The sequence below is a fragment of the Oryctolagus cuniculus genome, chromosome 6, assembly GCF_051225735.1.
Source record: "Oryctolagus cuniculus isolate XC-2025 breed Fujian yellow rabbit chromosome 6, ASM5122573v1, whole genome shotgun sequence".
NCBI lineage: Eukaryota > Metazoa > Chordata > Mammalia > Lagomorpha > Leporidae > Oryctolagus > Oryctolagus cuniculus.
Genome location: NC_142872.1, coordinates 61710181 through 61731446, shown reverse-complemented (window position 1 = coordinate 61731446; position 21266 = coordinate 61710181). Strand labels below are relative to the sequence as shown.

The following is a 21266-nucleotide window of genomic DNA, read 5'->3' as shown; positions in this document are numbered from 1 at the left end:
AGCTATATAATATCACTATGAAAGATCAAAGTTAATAAAATAAAAATAGCTTTCTGAAAAACAAAATAAATATTTCAAAGAACAGGACTCATCTTTGTAAAATACACATAGATAATCCTGTCTGCCATAGCAAAATAGGAAGACCTACATCAGCAACTAACTGATGACAAGACCTTTCATGACTTGCCAGAAGTAGCCACAAAAAATAAATGAACCTGTTTGTCTATTACTATCAGGAAGATCTACTAAATTGTAATTACGCAACAAGCCAAAATTATTATTCATGGCAATTTCTCTTTAAAAATCTAGATGGGCTTTTACACTTTTTGAGAGTATATCAGAAATTCCTGGAGGCTTGTTAAAATACAGATTACCATGTCTATCTAGATTTTTCCATTCAGTAGGTCTAGATATTACCTAAGAATTCACATTTCTGATAAGTTTGTGAGTGATGTCGGGGACCACACTTTGAGAACCAATGAATTAAGCAATTCCACTCAAAAGAGTAACTTCAGTAGGTTCTTCAGGATGTGATTTGTAACTTATATCCTGGTTGAGCAGCTGTGAGGCAGTCCAGCTTTAAATGTTCTGGAGGAACCACTTTAGGGTTTCCTTATGAAGAAGACCTCATTCTTAAAACCTGAAACAAAACTTTCTTTCAATTTCTAAGGTGCATACCTTGGGAAAAGGTCACAAGTTCAATTTCAATAATATAGAGCTGCTCCTTCAGAAAAAGCCCAGAGAGGTAAGTGAATCACTATTAAGAACAAACAAAATATAAATCTGGTGCTTACATTTCCAGAATAAAATGTTGCCTTTGGCATCTACAAAGGTACTTCAAGAAGTTTGTGAAAAAATGAAATTAAAAGATAAGCATATTCAGTGCAAAAAATTCAAAATCCATGTATACTTTTTTCAAAATAAGCATTTTCCACAAATGCTTTGAAGATTCTTTGTATGCACAGATTTCAAAACTTTTTGCAGGGTGGCCATTGTGGCACAGCAGGTTAAGCCACCATTTGGGATGCCTACATCCCATACGGAGTGCCTGGTTCAAGTGCTGGCTACTTTGTGCTTCAGATTCAGCTTCCTGCTAAACCATTTGGGAAGCAACAGATGATGGTCTCCTGCCATCCACCATGGCAGACCTGATGGAGTTCCTGGATCCTGGCTTCAGGATGGCCCAGCTCCAAGTGCTGCAGGTGTTTAGGGAGTGAACCAACCCGGCTCTCTTTCTCTGCCTTTCAAATAAATATAAAATCACCTTTTAAGTCTACTTTCCATGAACTCTTTGAAGTACCTGTATATGTATCTGTATCTTAAGCATTTTATCTAACAATACCTGCTTTTCAGGTATTTACTAATGATATGTTTCTTCTCTCGCAAAACTGTTGGTCAGATGTCTGATAAGGTACTTCTATTCAAAACAAACAGTTAAACAAAGGATATGCTAATTACTCATTCCTTAGCATTCTATTTATCAAGTCATAGCCATCATAAAACTATATATTGGTCCCTACTGATTTGCCTTAATAGAATTGTGTCTCAACAGTATGATCTTAGATTTTAATAAGTAGGATATCATAGTATCTCTCATTTGTTAAACATCTGTAAAATCTCTTATCAAAGGAAAAATTCATTATGTATGTCAATACCCCATGATTAAAGATGCACATGACAATTTCCCTCAAAAAGGTTTCACTCCAGTTTTAAAAGTGTGCCTACTTGAATGAGAATTACAGCTGCACAGCCCATCATGTTTCACTTTGTGTGAGATGTTGGTATATTCACACTAAGTTTTGTGCTCAGAGGTATTAACTGTCTTCAGACTAAATTTTCTCATTGAAATATACCCCCTGCTACCCACTCCTACCCAATTCTTAGATTTATATTGAGTTACTGTACTCTGGTATTACTAGACTGAGTCTGAAACACAAAAGGTAATTAATTGAATGTAACCAATTAAGAATCAAAGCCAAAATTCAGCTACCACCTTTACTCATCCTCTTTCAATAAAAACATGTATTACTGTGATCACCACTTCTCAGATCGCTACGTATCCATATCAGAATGTGCATGTTTCTCTTTCTAGCTTAAATTTTCCCTGATGAAGAAGGGAAAGGAAAATACTTTTGTTTGAAAGGAAGGTCTATGCCAGTATGTCAGCTGCCAAAATAAACAGGAAGTTTGCAACGCCAGCTGAGACATAATTAATCAAAGGTAACTATGGGAGTTTTTGACAAAAATTTAAACATTCCTCTTAAATTCATATTTAAGCCTACACATCAACAGTTGACTATATAGTCAACTCTCAAGATTCTACTTCTAAAGACCCCTCACATTCCTGTGCAGGCAGCAAGTTTCTTTTCCCTTGTTTCCCTCTGGTACGTTGATATCTCACATGATACTGACAAACTCTGTTAGGACTATGCTCGCTGCAGGCTTCCCACAGATTGTAGCATATGGGTAGAATGCTGTAAATCAATCATCCCAATACAGAAAGAGGTTAACATGCTCCTCCTGGCTCTGTGTTGTGCGTGTTTTAAGAATTACATATCATTTACATATATTATTTCCTTAAAACCATCATATGTATTCACTACTCTTAACATCTCCATTTTAGGCAACTGGAATGATAAGAAATTAACCAATTGTCCTCAAAGTCACACAGTAAGTGGCAGAATCTGATTCCACAGCAAAAACTCAAAGTAGTAGCCCTTTAAAACAAGCCTGCCATAACCCAGCATTTTCATTCTACTGACAACTGTAATGTATGAAATCCTTCTTTGTCCATATATGGTCTAAATACAGACAAGAAGTGTTGGAGACTGAACTCAAAGAGGTAATGATGTAAAGTAGGAGGAACGACATTCAACAGCATGTCACACTTCTTAGCACATTCCCTCTTTATTTATTTATTTATTTATTTATTTTTTTTGACAGGCAGAGTGGACAGTGAGAGAGAGAGAGACAGAGAGAAAGGTCTTCCTTTGCCGTTGGTTCACCCTCCAATGGCCGCCGCGGCCAGCGCGCTGCGGCCAGCGCACCGCGCTGATCCGATGGCAGGAGCCAGGAGCCAGGTGCTTTTCCTGGTCTCCCATGGGGTGCAGGGCCCAAGCACCTGGGCCATCCTCCACTGCACTCCCTGGCCACAGCAGAGGGCTGGCCTGGAAGAGGGGCAACCGGGACAGAATCCGGCGCCCCGACCGGGACTAGAACCCAGTGTGCCGGCGCCGCTAGGCGGAGGATTAGCCTAGTGAGCCGCGGCGCCGGCCTAGCACATTCCCTCTTTAATCAGTACTTTTCCATCATGACCTCTTTAGTGATGGCAAACAGCCTTACTTTACAGATCTTAGGCTACCAATGTTCCCTAACAGAATCATAAACATCTTCAGTGCATTGCATTGATTGAATCAACAGTTCCATTTGGTTTCCATGAACTGATGGGTAAGATCTCTTCAGAAAGCCTTTGAGAAAATTTTCTTTCATTCCACCTTTACTAAATAAACTAAATTCATTTTAAGCACTAGAAATCCTGAAAGAAACAAATATTTCATGTGACCATTTTTTTAATTAAAAAACCAACTGGCATTCTAAGTTCAGTCAGTTCCTAGACCAACAGACTCCCTTCTTCTTGACTTCATTTAACCTTGCCTGTCAAAGAGAAATAATTAAAATCTACTCCAAGGCCTGAGTTCAAATCACCACTTACTGGGCAAGTGATCTTAACACTGAAATATCATTGAACCTTGACCTCATATGCAGAATGAGGATAATTACTCTTTAATAAAACCGCAGTGAAGAACAAATGAGCAAGCATAAGCACAATTCCTGGCAGTTGACAGATCCTTTCAATAAACATCCCCTCTGTCCCTCTCTCTCTGCTGCAATAGAAAACAGCCTGAAACTCACATTTTAAATGATGTATTGGCTTTATCTGAATAACTTGGCTGTTCTGTGCTATTTCCTATAGACCACAGGAAATAAGACAAAATCCCTGAACCCAAAAATATTAGTATATGATTTATCCTACCTAAACAGCTGTTTAAGAGGCTTTTAGTTTAAGGAAATCAGGTAAATAGTAATAAAACTCAGTTTTAAGGAATGAAGCCATGAATTGACTATCAAGGTTCCTCTCTAGCTTCTTCATGTTTGTGATCTCTAATCAGGGTCCAGCATGAGCATGGAGAATAGCCCATGCAAAAAAGCACAACATTTTTTTTTTCCTGAAACTGAGGCCTGTTTCCTGCAATGCTTGACATTTCTTCTCTTTGATGAACCTGTACAGTGATCTCATTAAGCAACTTGTGCCTGGTGTCCACCTTTTTAGGCCCTCACAGCTCTCACTTCTACATCCTCAGCTCTCCAGAATCTCCTGGGCAGATGACATTCCTCAACACTGAAGCACAAAATAGGAGATGATCAAACTATACACTTCATGAAGAGAAGGGTCACACTTGCCATGGTTCAGTACTCCCTACTCACAGTCCCCCAGAAACTTCAAACATCTGTGCACTTGAAAGAAATGAAAAGGCTTGATGCCAACTGCCTCCAAAGACCTGAAATTTCTACATTCCCCTTAAAACAACAAAAATACAAGCCAAAAAGCCCAGTCCTACACTGTTCTTTTTTTTTTTTTTTTTCACAGAGAGCTTGGCCACCAGTCTACACAAGCCTGACCAAAGCAATGCAGAGATGAGAGAGAAAATGACACAGTCTGCTCCCAGATTTCTGGTCCCCAGATGATGTCATTATGCTTTAGCTGGGTAAGACCAATAGTGGTGTCCTTACAGACTGGCATGAGGTTGAAGTGAAAACAGGGTAAGCAGGTACATTAGAAATGTGGGCTTTACTTCAGTTTCTCACTTTCTTTAAAAAATAACTTGAAAAATATCATTTGTGTTTTGTTTAAAAAGGCTTCTTGGAGCCAGGACTGTGGCGCAGAGGGTTAAAGCCTCAGCCTGAAGCACCAGCATCCCATATGGGCGCCAGTTCTAGTTCCAGCTGCTCCTCTTCCGATCCAGCTCTCTACTATGGCATGGGAAAGCAGTAAAGATGGTCCCTGCACCCACGTGGGAGACCTGGAAGAAGTTCCTGGCTCCTGACTTCAGATCGGCTCAGCTCTGGGCATTGTGGGCATTTAGGGAGTGAACCAGCAGACAGAAGACCTCTCTCTAATTTTGTATTTCAAACAAATAAAAATAAATCTTTTAAAAAATTTTTGAAAAAGGCTGATCTTTTAGAGACACATACTGAACGTTTTACAGATAAAACAATATATCTAGGAATTTCTTCAAAATAATAGGAAAGGGTAGAAAGAGGGTTAAAGATAGATGAAAGTGAATTGTCAAGGAGCTGCTAATTGTTGAAGCCACATAAATGTACATGCAAGTTCATTATATAGTTTTGTCTACTACTGAATACATTTAAAGTTTTCCATTATAAGAAAATCAAAAAGACATGAGGAAAACAAAAATACCAAAAGAGAAAAAAAAATCACCAGTTGATCACTGTATTATCACACATCAATTACACACTGGTTTTCATATCCTAGGAAACTGTGCTGGGAGCAGGCATTTAGCATAGTAGTTAAGACGCTCATGTCCCATATGTAAGTGCCTTTGGTTCAATACCTGCCTCTAGCTCTTGACTCCAGCTTCCTGTCAATATAGACCCTGAGAGGTAGCAGTGATAGCTCAAACAACTGGATTCCTGCACCCTTGTGGGAGACCTGAATGGGTTCTTGACTCCTGGATTCAGCCCCATGGAGGGCACTAGAGTGAACAAGCAGACAGCAGCGCACTCTCTCTCCCTCTCTCTCTTTTTCTAAGAAACAAATCAAAAATCAATCCCTCTCCAGTGTGGTTGACATAGCTTATCTACCTGTTGAAAGAATGAAAGAAAACGAAGGGAGGGAGGAACTGTGCTATTCATAAGACTTTAAAAAAAAAAAAAAGATTTACTTATTTATTTGAAAGTCAGAGTTACAGAGAGAGAGGGAGTCTTCCATCTTCTGGTTCACTCCCCAAACGGCTGCAACAGCCGGGGTTGGGTCAGGCCAAAGCCAGGAGCTGGGAGTCTCTTTCAGATCTCCCATGTGGAGACAGGGAGTCAAGGACTTGGGCCATCCTCCCCTGCCTTCCTGGGCACACCAGAGGGAGATGGATCAAAGTAGAGCAGCTGGGTCTCCAACTGGTGCCCATATGGGATGCCAGCATCACAAGAAGCAGCTTTACTCACTACACCACAATGCCAGCCCCTATTTGTAAGACTCTGAATTAATATTTCTATTCAGTGGCTTATTTTCTTATAACAATAGAATATTGAATCCAAATATTAGACATACAGCATCTCAATCTATCCTCAAAAAGACCAGACAAAAGAAACGAGAAGGGGCTAGTTTTGCGACGCAGTAGGTTAAGATGCTGCCTGCCACAGCACCTTATATGAGCACCAGTTCCAGTCCTGGCCACTCTACTTCTGATCCAGCTCCCTGCTAAAGCCCTAACCACCCATGTAGGAGACCCAGATGGAGCTCCAGGCTCCTGGCTTCAGTCTGGCCCAGACCTGGCCTCTGTGGCCATTTGGGGAGTGAACCAGCAGATGTAAGATCTCTCTCTTTCTCTCTCTCTGTTTCTGTTTCTCCTGCTCTGCCTTTCAAATAAATAAACAAGTACTTAAGGAAAAAAAAAAAAAAAAACAGGAAAGAAAAAAAAAGCAATGAGAAAATGAAGGATTAGGAAATAGTAGTAACTTATGTCAGAAAACACAGCTAGCAAACATTAGGGCCTCAGTTGGAACTCAGATCTCACTTTCCCTTATCATAATTAAGGTATTTTTTTTTCTAAGTAGCAATGTTCTTATGCTGAGTTTTACTGTTGTTTTTAAGGTCTTATCGACAGTAAAATGAAGCACCTACTTTATTGCCTAGCACCATGATTATACTGACTAGATGCATTCCTCAAAAACACTGAGAAAAACTATTTTCAAAAAATGTTACATATTTTAAAATATAAATATGACTTTGCTATTAGGGATTAACTATAGTTTACTTGGGATCTATTAAAAATTATTAGGACATAGCTAACAACTATTCAGCAAATAGAAATTGTCCATCCTAAATACCCTACAATATGGAAAGTACATGTACAACTTAAGGTTTTAAACTTTTAATAATTCAGCTGGTAAACAGGAGAAAGCTGATAAAGTTCCTCTTTGACATGTATCCTGGGATCTGAAATTCTGGTATCTATAGGTTATAGTTTGCCTTTTGCAGTACCATTTTGCCACAGAATGTAAATAAACGAGTTGTGCACAAGTGTACAAGGTAGCTTATACAGGGGTATGTTTATGAATCCCCAAATGTTTCTGGAAACTTCAAAATATTTTATTAACAGCCCTATTTGTAAGATATTTAGAAACACCACTTACATGTTGTTTTTGCTAGACCTAATTTGAATACGTTAGTTTGCCTTAAAGTTTAAACAGTTCAAAGAATAAAATGAAATGGAACTACCATGGACTAGTTGATAAGTCATCTGCAGTGTTTAAGAGGAAAAACGCATATTCAGTATCACTAAAAGATTAGCACAGGTCAGAAATACAATACAAAATATATTATCAAATCATTCATTTTTATGAATCTTGTGCCTAGTTTATAACATGGCAGGTGCTCAACATGTGCTAAATAAGCATATTAAAAAAACAAAACTTAATTTCCAAGTAAAAGTCAAATTAAACAATTCAAATATATATTTTTTCCTTTTCATAAAAGATAACCAAAAATATCACAAAGTTTACATTAAAATGTTATCTTCTTTAATATATATAAAAGCAGTCATCATATGCTCTAAAATTCCTTAATAAAACTATAGGCAAACTCTTTCAAAATATTAAATGACAAAAGTTGTTAATAATAAGGAAAGTTTTAAGTATATGTGCAATTATTAAGCTTCTCTTTAAGAAAGTTGGTAATTCTCTAAAAGTTTTAACTGCCCTGGATTGTACTGATAATTTATTAAAAGAGTACTCTGAGAAATTAAGCATATACACTAAGATAGACAATATTGAGAACTGCTTAAAAAATTTTTATAGGTACTCAAGCTATATTTGTGATCACTTTAATTTCATGATTTTACTCAATATTAGACAGCTATATTTGAAACTTTAAAACACTTAAGGTACCAAATATAGGCACATATTTAAAGTACCCCATAACCCTTCATTGTGAGATACTAGCTTTTTAAAATTTTTATTAAAAATTATTTATTGATTTATTTGAAAGGCATCATGACAGAGAGGAAGAGACAGAGTGAGAGCGAGAGCAAGAGTGAGAGAGAGAGAGAGAGATATCTTCCATTGGCTGGTTTACTGACCAAATGCCATCAACGATCGGGACAAGGACAGACTAAAACAAGAACCAGGAACCCCATCTGGGTTTCCTACATGGGTGGTAGGAACCCAAGTACTTGGGCCATCATCTGCTGCTTCCCAGGCACATTAATAGGAAGCTGGATTTCAAGTGCAGAGTAGTTGGGACTTGAAACAGGCACTCCAACACAGAATGTCAGAATTCCAAGTAGTGTCTTAACCTATGTCACAGTTCCCACCCTGGTATTACTATCTTGATGAGACACTTTCTTTCCAAATTCAAGAGATTTACTCAGGGTCACACTACCAATTAACAGTTTAGAGTCAAACTTCCACAGTCTATATGCCCCTCTACTACATTCTCAGCTTCAGATAATAACCTTTCATACTAATTATTCATGTTTCATCTTCAGAGACTGATTAATAAGATCTACATCTGTATCTTTCTATCCACAAAGTATTTTTTTTTTTTTAAATAGAACTAGGGGCCAGTGCTGTGGCATAGTGGGTAAAGCTGCTCCTAAGGCGCCAACATCCCATGTCAGCACCAGTTTGCGTCCAGGCTGCTCCACTTCTGACCCAGCTCTCTGCTGTGGCCTGCAAAAGCAGTAGAAGATGGCCCGAAGTCCTTGGGCCCCTGCACCTGTGTGGGAGACAGGGAAGATGCTCCTGGCTCCTGGCTTCAGATTGGAGCAGCTCCTGCTGTTGTAGCCATTTGGGAGTGAACCAGCAGATGGAAGACCTCGCTCTCTCTGTGTAAAATCTACTTCTCTATAATTCTGCTTTTCAAATAATCATTAAAAAAAAAAAACTCACTGTTTAAATAACATAAAAAATGAGAAATTTGATGAGAATATACACTAAATTTGAATTAAAATATACATAAATATTGCTCTGAATTTATCAATTCAGATGTATTTATCCCACACAGCAGCTTAACTATTGTGGCAAACACCTGCCAACCTCAATTTTAAAACTATCTTTTCCACTTCTTTCTCATGAACACCAACAAAGATTACTTTCAAAAATCTTAAACGCATATCTTTCTAGTTGCACCTAGCAATAACCACATTCATTATGCTTTTAATAAGCAAGTTTTCCTGAAAGATGTTGGAGCAACATATTCCATGACTTTCCTAAAACCAACAATAACCAAAACACCCTACTCCAGAACTAGAAAATTTTCTATCAGTATAACAATTAAACCGAGTTAAAAGGCCTTCTATAAAGATGCAGAGAACTGTATCTGATAGGCTTTTCACAAAGCTTTTCTAGTATCTCAATTCTTCCATAGTTAGAAGCAGACAACCCATAGCTTAGAGTTAAAAAAAAATTTAATTTCTCAGAAGTGGGCATTGAGCCTGGCAGTTCAGATGCTCACATCCCATATCAGAGAGCCTGGTTTCGATTCCTGGGTATGGCTCTTGACCAGCTTCCTGCCAACATGGTCCCTGGGTACTAGAAGTGACTGCTCAAGTAATTAAGCTCCTGCCTCCCACGTGGAAGGCCTAGATTGCATTCCCAGCTCCCAGTTTCAACCATTGTAAGGCACTGGGGAGTGAACTAGCAGATGAGAACTCTCCCACTCTCTCCCTCTCAAATAAATAAAATATAAAGCCGGCGCCGTGGCTCAATAGGCTAATCCTCCACCTTGCGGCGCCGGCACACCGGGTTCTAGTCCCGGTTGGGGCGCCGGATTCTGTCCCGGTTGCCCCTCTTCCAGGCCAGCTCTCTGCTATGGCCAGGGAGTGCAGTGGAGGATGGCCCAGGTGCTTGGGCCCTGCACCCCATGGGAGACCAGGAAAAGCACCTGGCTCCTGGCTCCTGCCATCGGATCAGCGCGGTGCGCCGGCTGCAGCGGCGGCCATTGGAGGGTGATCCAACGGCAAAGGAAGACCTTTCTCTCTCTGTCTCTCTCTCTCACTGTCCACTCTGCCTGTCAAAAAATAAAAAAAAAAAATAAATAAATAAATAAATAAATAAAATATAATTATTTTTTCACCTTCGAAATCAAAGTAAATGTTTTCTATGCAAAGATCCCTCTTGGGACTGTTTTAAGAAACAAGAAAATGCAATAAGGTTGCATGTTAAACAATGTTAATAATTCACAATGACTTTCAGAACCAAAGCACTGTCCCAACTTTCTGTTTACAAATATAAGATGCAGTATATAATTTTAAGGATCTATAAACTGACAACAATCACAGAGTTTTGAAAGTGACTTGAATTATTTGCCTGTTAAACAATTTAACACATTTGCAATGTTTATATCTAAAGTAAGAGCAAATGGGTTCTAAATGCTAAAGTGTTTCCCTATCAGTCAAGTTTTAGAATAGTGTTTGTGACATAATGACAGATTTTGTCTTTTTTCCTCCCTATCTCCTGGTTCTTAGCTTACAGAGCTGGGAACATAATTGAGCTATAGATAAGAGGGTGTCAGCACATACACCAAGGGATTCTCCTTTCCTTTCTTATAAGGACAAAAGAGCTAAGCATCCCTACAAACACATGCTATATTCAAATAAAATTATTGGCAGATACCCCAAAATATTATTTGATATGGACATCAAAATTCCAGGATGTATTCAGCAGAACAGGTGAGATTTTTTTTCCCCCTTATCTACGGGTCAAATCACGCCTGTAGCGATGAATATGAGCCTTGTTTATTCATTTTGAAATCAGAACAGAAGCAGGCGCTATGGCATAGCAGGTAAAGCCACCTCCTGCAGTGCCAGCATCCCACATGGGCACTGGTTTAAGACTCTCATGTTCAACTTCCGATCCAGCTCTCTGCTGTGGCCTGGGAAAGCAGTGGAAGATGGCCCAAGTCCTTGGGCCCCTGCACCCACGTGGGAGACCCGGAAGAAATTCCTGGCTATGGATTGGCGCAGCTCCAGCCATTGCAGCCAATTAGGGAGTCAACCAGCAGATGTAAGACCTCTCTCTCTCTGCCTCTCCTTCTCTCTGTGTATAACTCTTTCAAATAAATAATTAAATCTTAAAAAAAAAAAGAAATTAGAACAATAAAATCAAAAGGCACAGGATTGAGAAATCCTACCTAGGAAATGAAATAACATTTATAAAATCACCTAGTCCACTGCTGGTTATATACTACATACTCACAATTTTTTTAAAAAGTATTGATTTGAATTTTATCTAAGTTTAACATTTAAAGTTGATAAACAAAGATATTCTATTATTTATTATTTTCTACCTTCAAAATTCTATTTATGATCAATCATCTTTTCATTACCATGTATCACCATAAATTTTTCTTCTCATCTTCTACACTTCGGAAAGCATTCTCCCTACCCCATCTCCCCACTGAATTATGACTGTCTGAAGAAGCACTGTAGAATAATGGTTAATAGTCATACCTTAACCAAGATTAATAACTTCTATCTCACAGATTTGTTGAAAAATTAAATGAGTTAATACATGTCATACACTTATGTAGTAGGCATATTAGCCATTATGAAATGCTTATAGTTTGTAAAAAAAAAAAAAAAAAACAGGATTTGAGGCATACTATCTGAATTCACATGATGCTTTAAGCAAAAAATAACTTAGAAACAAATTTTAAAACAAATTAAAATGCTCTCCTATATTACTGATTTGGAGGATTATTCAAATACTTGGAATCTCTGCTCATGCTCCATAAACATGGGCAAAAGAAATGTTGAGATTAGACAAAAATAAATAAGCCTGTCATTAATTTTAATTCACTGTAGGTACTTAAACCTGCAGTTAACATATATAAAATTCATTCTGGGTTCATTCCAAATTAAAATATTGTCCAGTATCAATTACATTTCAGATAAGTTATTTCTTTTAATATAACAACACCCCGCTGTTTTTGATTGAATAATAATCATGGAAGCTTTCTATCCCATGGAAGCTTTTTCCTGGAACTTTCTATGGTGTATTTCAAGATCTCTCTATAACACCTAAGGAATTATTTTTAACTGCAATTGAAGCTGAATTGCTAATGTCTATAAAATGCATTTCCTAAAGTTAATAGTGCTAAAGTTAGAAATTTAAATAAGGAGTGTTTAGAAAGAAAAACATAGATTGCAGTTGGATCAGTTTAACTAAATTTCACAGTAGTGTACTTTAGAATCATAAGAAACTTCAGGGATCACCTAGGTCATCCTAGAAATTTTATGAATAAAGCGAGGCTCCCAAATGATGATGTTGATAGAACCAAGACTGAAACCTAGGTTTCTGAGCTCTTTGTCAAATAAATGTTCCTTTCAAATCAAATTTAACCAGGTAGTTTACATCAACTCAGAAGAGTACTTTACCCCCCCCCCGCCCCAACACACAAATCAAAACAATTATTGTTTTTAAAAAACACACAAAAAGAATTATATTCTACTGTAGTCAGTTTACTACCTATGATTTTTTTCAAAACCCAATTAAGAGTTTCTAGCCATAAAAATTTCTGTCCAATTACTCTCTTGTGACTTTCAAACCACCGCACTTCCCCCTCTTTCTCCACCTCTCTCTAAAAATGGTGCAGATGGGCAGCAGAAATCAGTTATCTATTTACATTCTACTCCTACCATATTTAAGGTACCTTAACCATCCACAACATAATTCTAAGGGAAGAGTTGGTTTCTAACAGTATCTGTTAGTATCAATTTCATGTTATTCTACTTCACAGATTAACTTAATCATCAAAGAAACTGATTTTAGAAAAGATACATTCCACTAGCCCAATGTGAAAAAAATACTGACAAGCATATCTGCATATTTTATTCATTTCTGAACTTTTCATGTTTCCCACAATGAATCTTTATCAAAAGTCAATAAGCTGACATTAGGAAACATGCCATGAGCTCACCTAAGTTCATTCTTCAGTATGTATGAACAAAATAAGAAAGAAAAGTGTATTCAATTTTGAGTCAAATCTTAGTCTATTTAAACTGTATAGAATACCATCTAAGCTTTTGAAATTATCAATATAGTTCATAAAAGTTACCTCTGTATTCCATAGCCTTTTTAAATTTGTGTTCAAAGTAATATCAAAAAGTAACTTCCTAAAAAATAAACTTCATAAAACTGTCAACGTCTTATTCAGGCTTTTACCTGCTCACTAAAATACAGCTAAGTTCTTCAGGTTTGAGTAAAAACTCTAAAATCAAGTGCCAATAGTTTTTTAACAGACAAAACATTTTTTACAAAACTAAAAGGAAATTTAACCAAATATCTTAAAATACATTTCATCTGAATTCTTAGGGAAGGAATAGATACTTAACTCCTTGAACGTTTCTCTTAACAAACACCCTTACCCCCTAAGCAAATCATTAATTAAAACAGATCGCTTTGTTTGCGCTAACATCATATTTGGGAATGCTGCAACTCTTTTATAATCTGTTTTAGCCCCTGCAGAGAGATCTCAAAAATAATTGTCTAGGTGTAGCACACATGTATGTGGACATATATAGGTATACATATTTTTAATCATTTTTTAACCTCAAATTTGAACTTCTATCAGCTGTGTACTCTTGGGCAAGTTATTACATATTTCTGATATTCAATTATTTCACCTATGAAATGGAGATAACAGAACTTACCCTTGTGGGTTGTTGTGGTTATAAGGACTGATTCAGAGTCGGCTTATCACCTGCTATACATTTTCTAAACACGTAACCGATCAGTGGAGCATCTCATAGTCAACTATGAAATTTCCTTTATCTTGTTTCTATCAACTAAATTAGCTGCTCATTAATTTTAAAACATCAAACAATGTGACTCTTGCCAAAAAAAAAAAAAAAAAAGGATATACTGGTAGCAAGAAAGACATGCGCTCTTTGCCTGGATCTATTTTTAGGAATGGTTTAATTATTTTCACCCCTAGTGTTAACACTGGAAAATAAACAAACGGGTGAAAGGCATCACCAAAAAAAAAAAAAAAAAGGGAAAAAAGGTCACTCTGAGATTAAGAGTTTCATAATAGCACTCAAAAGTGGACGGGAATGAAGAAAACATTAGATTACTTCTCGTTCACTAGTAGTCCTCACTAACACAAAGCAGGCCAGAATTTGCAAAGAAGTTTAAGAAGAATTGTTGAATTATCGATTCACACTGTTCCAACTACAAGATTGCAAGGGTCCAGGTTTGAAATGTAACCACTGAGAAAACTGTGATTCAATAGTTGGTTTTCAATGAATCACAACTTTACCATGCCAAAAGTACTGAATTTTTTTCGTTATACAGTCACTTCATACGGGCAGAAAGCATTCATTAGTTTCCACAGGGCAACGTATTTGCACCCACATATTATTAATCTCACCTAAATAAGCAGGGAAAAACTGACCCTGATTCCCTTGTCAGTCAAGAAAAGCATGATAATTAATAATTATGACACTACTAGCTACCTGGTGTTCATAATTATCTATGGAAAGATTGAGGCTACAATTAGAAAACTGCCAAAGAAACAACTAAATATTTTGTTCCGAATCACCGTCTTCTGATAAAATAAGGTCTGGTGATGGGTTCATTTTCTATCTAAAAAGAACCCTGATGTGACTAGACACTTCAAACCGTGTAGCTACACAGATATATACCATACTATTTTCTAATTCATCTTAATCTATTAGTGAAACATAAGCTTACCGGGAAAGGAAAAATGTTGTCAGCCCTGTTCAAGCTATCTTCCATCCAGGATTTAGGAGCAAAGGCAGAGCTGGGGCGAGCATACTTCTGGAGCTGAATATGATTGCTTGCAAAATTCTTCTTCAAAGGCGAGATGGAGTTCAGGGGTGTTATTCCACCATTCAGCCCTCTGCGGTGATCTCGGCCTTGGGAGCCTCCCCAGCCACCATATCCGCCACCTCCGGGGCTCCAGGAAGAAGATGGGGTTGGAGAGGGGCTCTGGTAGCTGCTCCACGGAGAAGGGGGTTTGTTAAGATTATTCGCCAAATGAGGGAGCTGGTTAAAAGCAGCACTTCTATGTGTGAAGGGTGGGGGATGGGGGCTGGCAGGAGACCTCCTCTGCTGCTGATGCTGGCTGTGATGATGCTGGAAATGAGGGTGATGAGGGTGGTGCTGTGAAAGAGGCCCGAGCTGAGGGGAGAAGCTGCCTCCAAAGCCCGGGCTGACGTGATGGGGAAAATTTTGAAACAACAGAGCACCGTTATTAGCCGACGCAGCAGGGACCCCTCCCTGATGGAAAAAACTTGCATCTTCATTGATTATGGTAGAAGAAGAAGGCGCTATCGCTGCTGACCAGTTACTGAAGCCGGTGAGAGAGGACGCACTGGATGTCAAGGGTTGGGTCGAAGTACCTAGCCCCGTGGCCTCCTGGTAATCGAAGCCTGTCAACACTGGTGATTCGATTCTTATCTTCTCCTTCCCATTGCCATTTTCCGAAGAATTGTCCCCTTGATTTTCTTCCGACTTCGCCTTCTCCGTTTCAGGCAGTATTCCAGTTTCTTGGCCTGGACTCGGGGACAGCTGCTGCTTCTCTAAGGGGTCTTGCTGCTCCTGCTGCTGACTTTTTGCTTTTTCTGACCCCAAGATCTCATCCTGAATGTTGTGGGTAGCGGGAGCAGGAAAGAGCCAGGCTGAGCCAGCACTGCTGCCGTTGGCAGCTGTGTTATTATTTATAAAAGCAGCAGGGCTGGGGGTGGCATTTTGGTGATGGTGTGGAGGCTGCAGATGTGGATGGAATCTGACTGGAAAAGCAGATTTATTCCCAGTATTGCTTTGCACTAGCACTCCAAACCCGTAATCCCCCATTTATTATTTTTAGGATCAGAATCTGCTCAGCCAAAAATGACAACCTGATGTCTCCTGTCTCTTTTTGCCCCCACCCCTCTATTCAAAATTTCAGTTGTTTGCTTGCTTGAAATCTGATGTATAGCTAGCTCAACAATTGCAGCTTATCACCCTAAGGAGTTCTGATTTGGAATTCTGGTCTCTGAAAGAAGAAAAAAATTCACAACTACAAAAAAAAAAATTTCTTAAAACATTGACATGAATCCAATTGGGCTTCTTTCTAGGAGGGAATAAAAATGGAGAGGGTAAAAATCAAGTCTTTGGTTAGTAAAATAGGCGCTTTCTTTTTCCAAAGGAAAATGTACATGAATGACAAAAACACAGCTTCTCAAGCATCTATGGATGTAGAAGAATAAGCATTGAGCAGAGTAAAAATATATATATATATATATAATTTAACAATCACATAAGGTCTTCCCCAGCAGTTTAGATTCACTCACATAAAAATTAGAATAGGGCTAAGGGGAGAATACGTTCTTTTCTTGGCAGCTTGGTTAAAAAAAATCAGGAATAATTTAAGAACATTATATATTATATATTTATATAGATAGATTATATTAGGTTATCTGGGGCTGGGAGGGGGGGTGAACTCCTGGTTGCGGGAGAGGAAGTCAGCATGGACTAATGGAAAGATGATCGCACGGAGCTCTCTGCTGTTCCTGGTCCTGCTTCTGCTCTTTCGCAGGGCGCAGCTGTGGCCTCTGGGGCTGCTCCTGAGGCTCCGGGTGCAGATCCTGCTGCGGTCGTCGTCCCTGGGCTCCCCCCGGCCTCCTCTCCCCCATGAAAGGGGCTGGAAACACCGGGCTCTCCCTCGGCGGGGGTGGGGAGGGAGCGTGATCGGGAGGGATTAGCGAGACGCGACGAGGGCGAGCTGGCGGCCTGGGGGTGCGGGGACCCAGCGGGCGACCTGGAAGGTCCTGCGGTTTCTGCCTCTTCCCCTCTCTGCGGCTCCGGGGTTTTTTTCCCTCATGGGACCCAGGGGCGGTTTGTTCAGTTCTCTCAGTTCGATTCTCCGCACGGGGGGGGAAAAAACAAAGAGGGAAAAAAAGTAAAAACCCACTACCGTAGTTACTCTAAAGGAGAAAGGCCTCCCCCCTTGGCTCTATCTCTCTTTTCTCCCGGATCTTTTTTTTTAAACTATAATTTGGAAGGCTTTTGTTTCTCCTCACGGTTGCTGGGCCGCCGCCGCCGCCGCCTCTTTACCCCGGTCCCGCAGTCCCCGCTGTCGTGGCTGCGGGCTCCGCCTGGCTCTTCTTTTTCTTTCCTTCTTCCTCCTCGTCCCCCTCTGCTGTGGCCGCTGCCACCGCCGCCGCCGCCGCCACCGCCTCCCGGTGCCCGGGTCCCGCAGCCGCGGCTGAGTCCTTCTCCTCAGGACCGAGCCGAGTGAAATGACAACCAGCTGGAAAGACCGAGAGACACTTCCGGTTCGAAGAGGGAGGGGTGGGGTAACGCGGATGCCCCGCCCACCCCTGCCTAAATACCAATCGTCTGCTAGAATTCCAAGGGGACCACGCCTCCAAAGCTCAGTGCCCCTCCCAGGAAGGTCGAAAAGTGAGCCCGAGAAACGCCCCTTCCGTCTGCGCCTCGCCCAGTGAGGCCCGGCGTCTGGAGTCCGATGCCCCCACCCAAAGCGAGCGCAGCTGGTCGCCATCTTTTGTGTGGGCAAAGGATTCCTTCGACGATTACTTTCGCCAATAGGGCTTTGCCGAAAGATCGAAGAGGGACGCGCTGAAGAGAATGGACTCTTCACACACTATGGCATGAGGTTAAGGTGTTAGGAATAAAAGTGGTAACCCGTGAAACCGCGGATGAACGGGAGGTCTGCCCTGAGTAAAGGTGGTGCCCCAAGCATCACGTGCTCTGGCCTGAGCTCCGCCCCAGAGGGATCTGGAAGGGGAGGCAGTGTTGCCAGCAGCTGTGCGGTGCCTAGAACTGCGTATGCCCTTGCCCAGAACGCAGACCTCATGAGGGACTCTCCTCCAGTCACTTTCCGTTTCCGCACCCGCACCCCCCTGTCCCCAGCCTGTCTTAGGTTCGCCTTTGATGCAGTCTCCCAGGCACAGAGATGTAGCGCTCGTGGGCGTCAGCGGCTCAGCTCCCACCCCCATCCACCGGGGAGACAATTTTATCCTAGGCCTCCGCGTGTGCAGCTCTCTTCTGTGGCTGCCCACCGCCGAGAGGATAATGGCCACGCTCCTTAGTCTGGCGTTCAAGGTTTTCCACCTTGTCCACAATGCATCTTACTGCCTCGTCTCCCTTCAGACATACAAGGGGAGTTCCAAAAAGTAATGCAAAAAAAAAAGGATTTGCTGCATATGAGATGTCTTCAAAAGGGTTATGGACAGTGCGTGATCTAAAAGAAAAAAAAAAAAAAAAAAAAAAAAAAAAAAGAACACTATGCTTGAACTGCAAAAAATGTTCTGCACCAAAATAAACTTGTCCTCTAAATCCATTTTTCCACGAACATGTTGAAATACCCTCAAACTGCCAGTGTGTTTTTCCGTGCCCTTCTCTTCAACATCCGATAAATTCTATAGTTTGAGAAATCAGTTCAAAAGCTACCAACTCTGTCTTCTGAATTCCTTCTTCTAAAAGTGTCTACGCCCGTATGTATCTTGCTTTTGCTTATCACACTATCTTGTCACAGTTGGGTGTTTCTCCCAGAGCAGTGTGCCACTCTGGACTCTTTGAGGAGTAAACGGGGATAGATAAGAGGCATCAGTGAATGAATCCTGACGCCATGAATGAACAAATGGGCAACCATGAGAACTTTCCCAGAGGACCATCCCCCATTGCCAAGCCTGAATTATTTAGTCCTTTGCACCATTTGGTTTGGCGCTCACATCTCTGTCATCATTTAGGTTCTTTGTTTGCGGCTCAAGGGTTCCACCTTGTTCGGCTTTGTGTTTTTCCACCACTGTGAGGACCATGGAAGCCTAGGGTAATGCCTCACTCTCAGCTCAGATTTTAAAGGTGTTGACTGTTTTACTTTAGCAAGAAATGGGGGAAAAATCAACATAGAGCTGAAAGTGACCGGAGCAAAACATCGGAAAAAGATAGGGGGAGTAACAAAAAATCTTATGAGCAAAGATGGCTTCCAGTTCACCCCGAGAGTCCCCTGCTAATGGTTCTGAATTCTCCTGCCTAAATCTCTCAATGCTGCAGCACTGCCATGGGCCCTTAATCATCATGAGCGCGAGCCTCCTCTCTGTAGCTCTGAGTTCTTGGGCACAAGGCTTGTGCCTTACTCTTGTTTGTTCTCCACGGCAGGACATGCCTTGAGCTGTAGCTGCTCCAGTTAGATGAAGTCATTTCCCCCAGGATGGTTTCTCTGACTGTCCCTCCTTGTAGCATCTCATAGATTCTTCTCTTTTAATTATTGCGGGCTACCGGTGGGTTGGTGTCTTGAAGGCAGAGACTGTGTCTGCTCTCTGTCCCTAGCGGCCCGCAGAGAGTCTGAGACAGAGCCAACTTGGGATGTGTTTATTGAATGAATGTATGAATGTGCCATTCCCAGTAGACAGTTGAAATTTTCTTGGAACTATCAGTTTTTCTCAGTGACTAAAATGGCAGCCACAGCTTAGTGGAAAAAGAACTACCTTTGGAACCAAGTAGCCCCAGGTTTGAATCCCGGTCCTGCTGCTTCCTAGTTGTATGGCCCCAGGCATTATCTTTGCAAGCCATGGGTTTCTTAGGGATGAAATGTGTGTGAGATTTCCTCCCTCTCTAGATTTGTGAATTGCAGGAGCTACAGGTAAGGGCTGACCTGCTAGGAGGAGTCCACAGTATTAGTTTCTTAACATACTAAGGGCAGAGAATTGCATCACACGCATCTTTTGCCTAGAAGCAGCTGTATGCACAAAGGAATCCAGGAACCTGTCTTGGTTTGTAGAAGGCACACCCAGAGCCGCCGTCTGGCGCTGCAGGGTCAGTCTGGTCTTTGAAGGCACCATCAACTGTGGGCAGTAGGTTTGGGCTGGGCTGAAATTAGGAGGATCGCTGGTTCCTGCTTGGGGACCAGGGACAGAGGAGAAGGAAGGGGAAAATCAATTCTCTTGGGTCAGTTGCCTACTTAGAAACCTAGGATACCCAACCCAGGGCTGCCCTCCTTGAAAACATTCTGGTTTCAGCAACTGTCCTGCGGTATCCATGACAACAATTTAGCAGCTCCATTTAGGCTCTCCAAAGGCATCTACGGCTGCAGATGAGTGCTGGCTTGAACACTGTGCTGGCAGAAGAGAGCCCTTCCCATGAAACGCATTCCCCGGGAAGCTTTCAGGCTGCAGGGAAAGCAAGCTCTACCCAAACATTGAGATGCTACCAGATTTTTTTAAAAATTAAAACTAAAAGGAAAACTCCCTTCCTGTCTAATGCAGCAAAGATGGACACTTCCTGGTGGAGATGTCTTAGGCTAGGGAATTCCCATACCCGGCTGGCTACTACCCAGTTCCCTCTGGGTTTTGAGGTCAACCACACCTCAAACGTGGAGCCTCCCAGGAAGCAGGATCTTAGTATCGCCTCCACTAGCCTTGGCAGTGACTATAAATCTCACCCCATAATCACACAGGATGAACTCAGCCTTAATGTCTTCTACCACTGCCCTCGACATGTACAGTGTCAGCCTTCTCCCAACAGTCTACACCCAAGCTCCCCAGAGCCTGTCTAATGACCTCAATGATCAGGGCCACCACCTGGGTGTACACTGTCAACTCCATAAGGTACCACGCACATGTGGCATGTGAATGCCACCTCCTGGAGTGGTCCAACACAGCTGCTGGCTTCACTTCATTTCTGTGAGACATGGACACAGTATACAAAAAAAATTTTTTTTTTTTTTTTGCAAAATCCACCTGGTATTACTGTCAAGTTCCTGAGTATATGCTCGTTGAATGTAGAAGTATTTGAAGCAGTTGATCCTATTAGAGTTAGTGGCCCAGGAGCTCTCTGTACTTGAATTAAAGGACACAGTGTCCTTGATGTTGGTTTTGGTTGGGGAGCTGTAGTGAGGACAAGTCTGGGCAGGTATATGGTTCAGTCCCTCAAGAGATTAATACCAGCAGTTATTTTGCCTGGCAACATTAATAAGCATTCTAATGTAGTGGTGCAATATA

General features: G+C 41.0%; 1 protein-coding gene across 4 annotated transcripts in view; it reads right to left on the bottom strand.

The window, feature by feature from the left end:
* The window catches only part of CPEB4 (cytoplasmic polyadenylation element binding protein 4), a 72269-nt gene extending 54686 nt beyond the window's left edge, over positions 1-17583 (bottom strand). For 3 of the 4 annotated variants that reach the window (XM_002710388.6, XM_008255397.5, XM_008255398.5), the window contains exon 1: positions 14992-17552. In XM_002710388.6, coding sequence (XP_002710434.1) covers positions 14992-16116 — 1125 coding nt within the window. In that variant the 5' untranslated portion in view covers positions 16117-17552. Of the gene's footprint in view, positions 1-14991 lie in introns of all 4 variants that reach the window. The other variant, XM_008255399.5, reaches the window with a different exon arrangement.
* Between the last annotated feature and the right edge of the window lie 3683 nt (positions 17584-21266).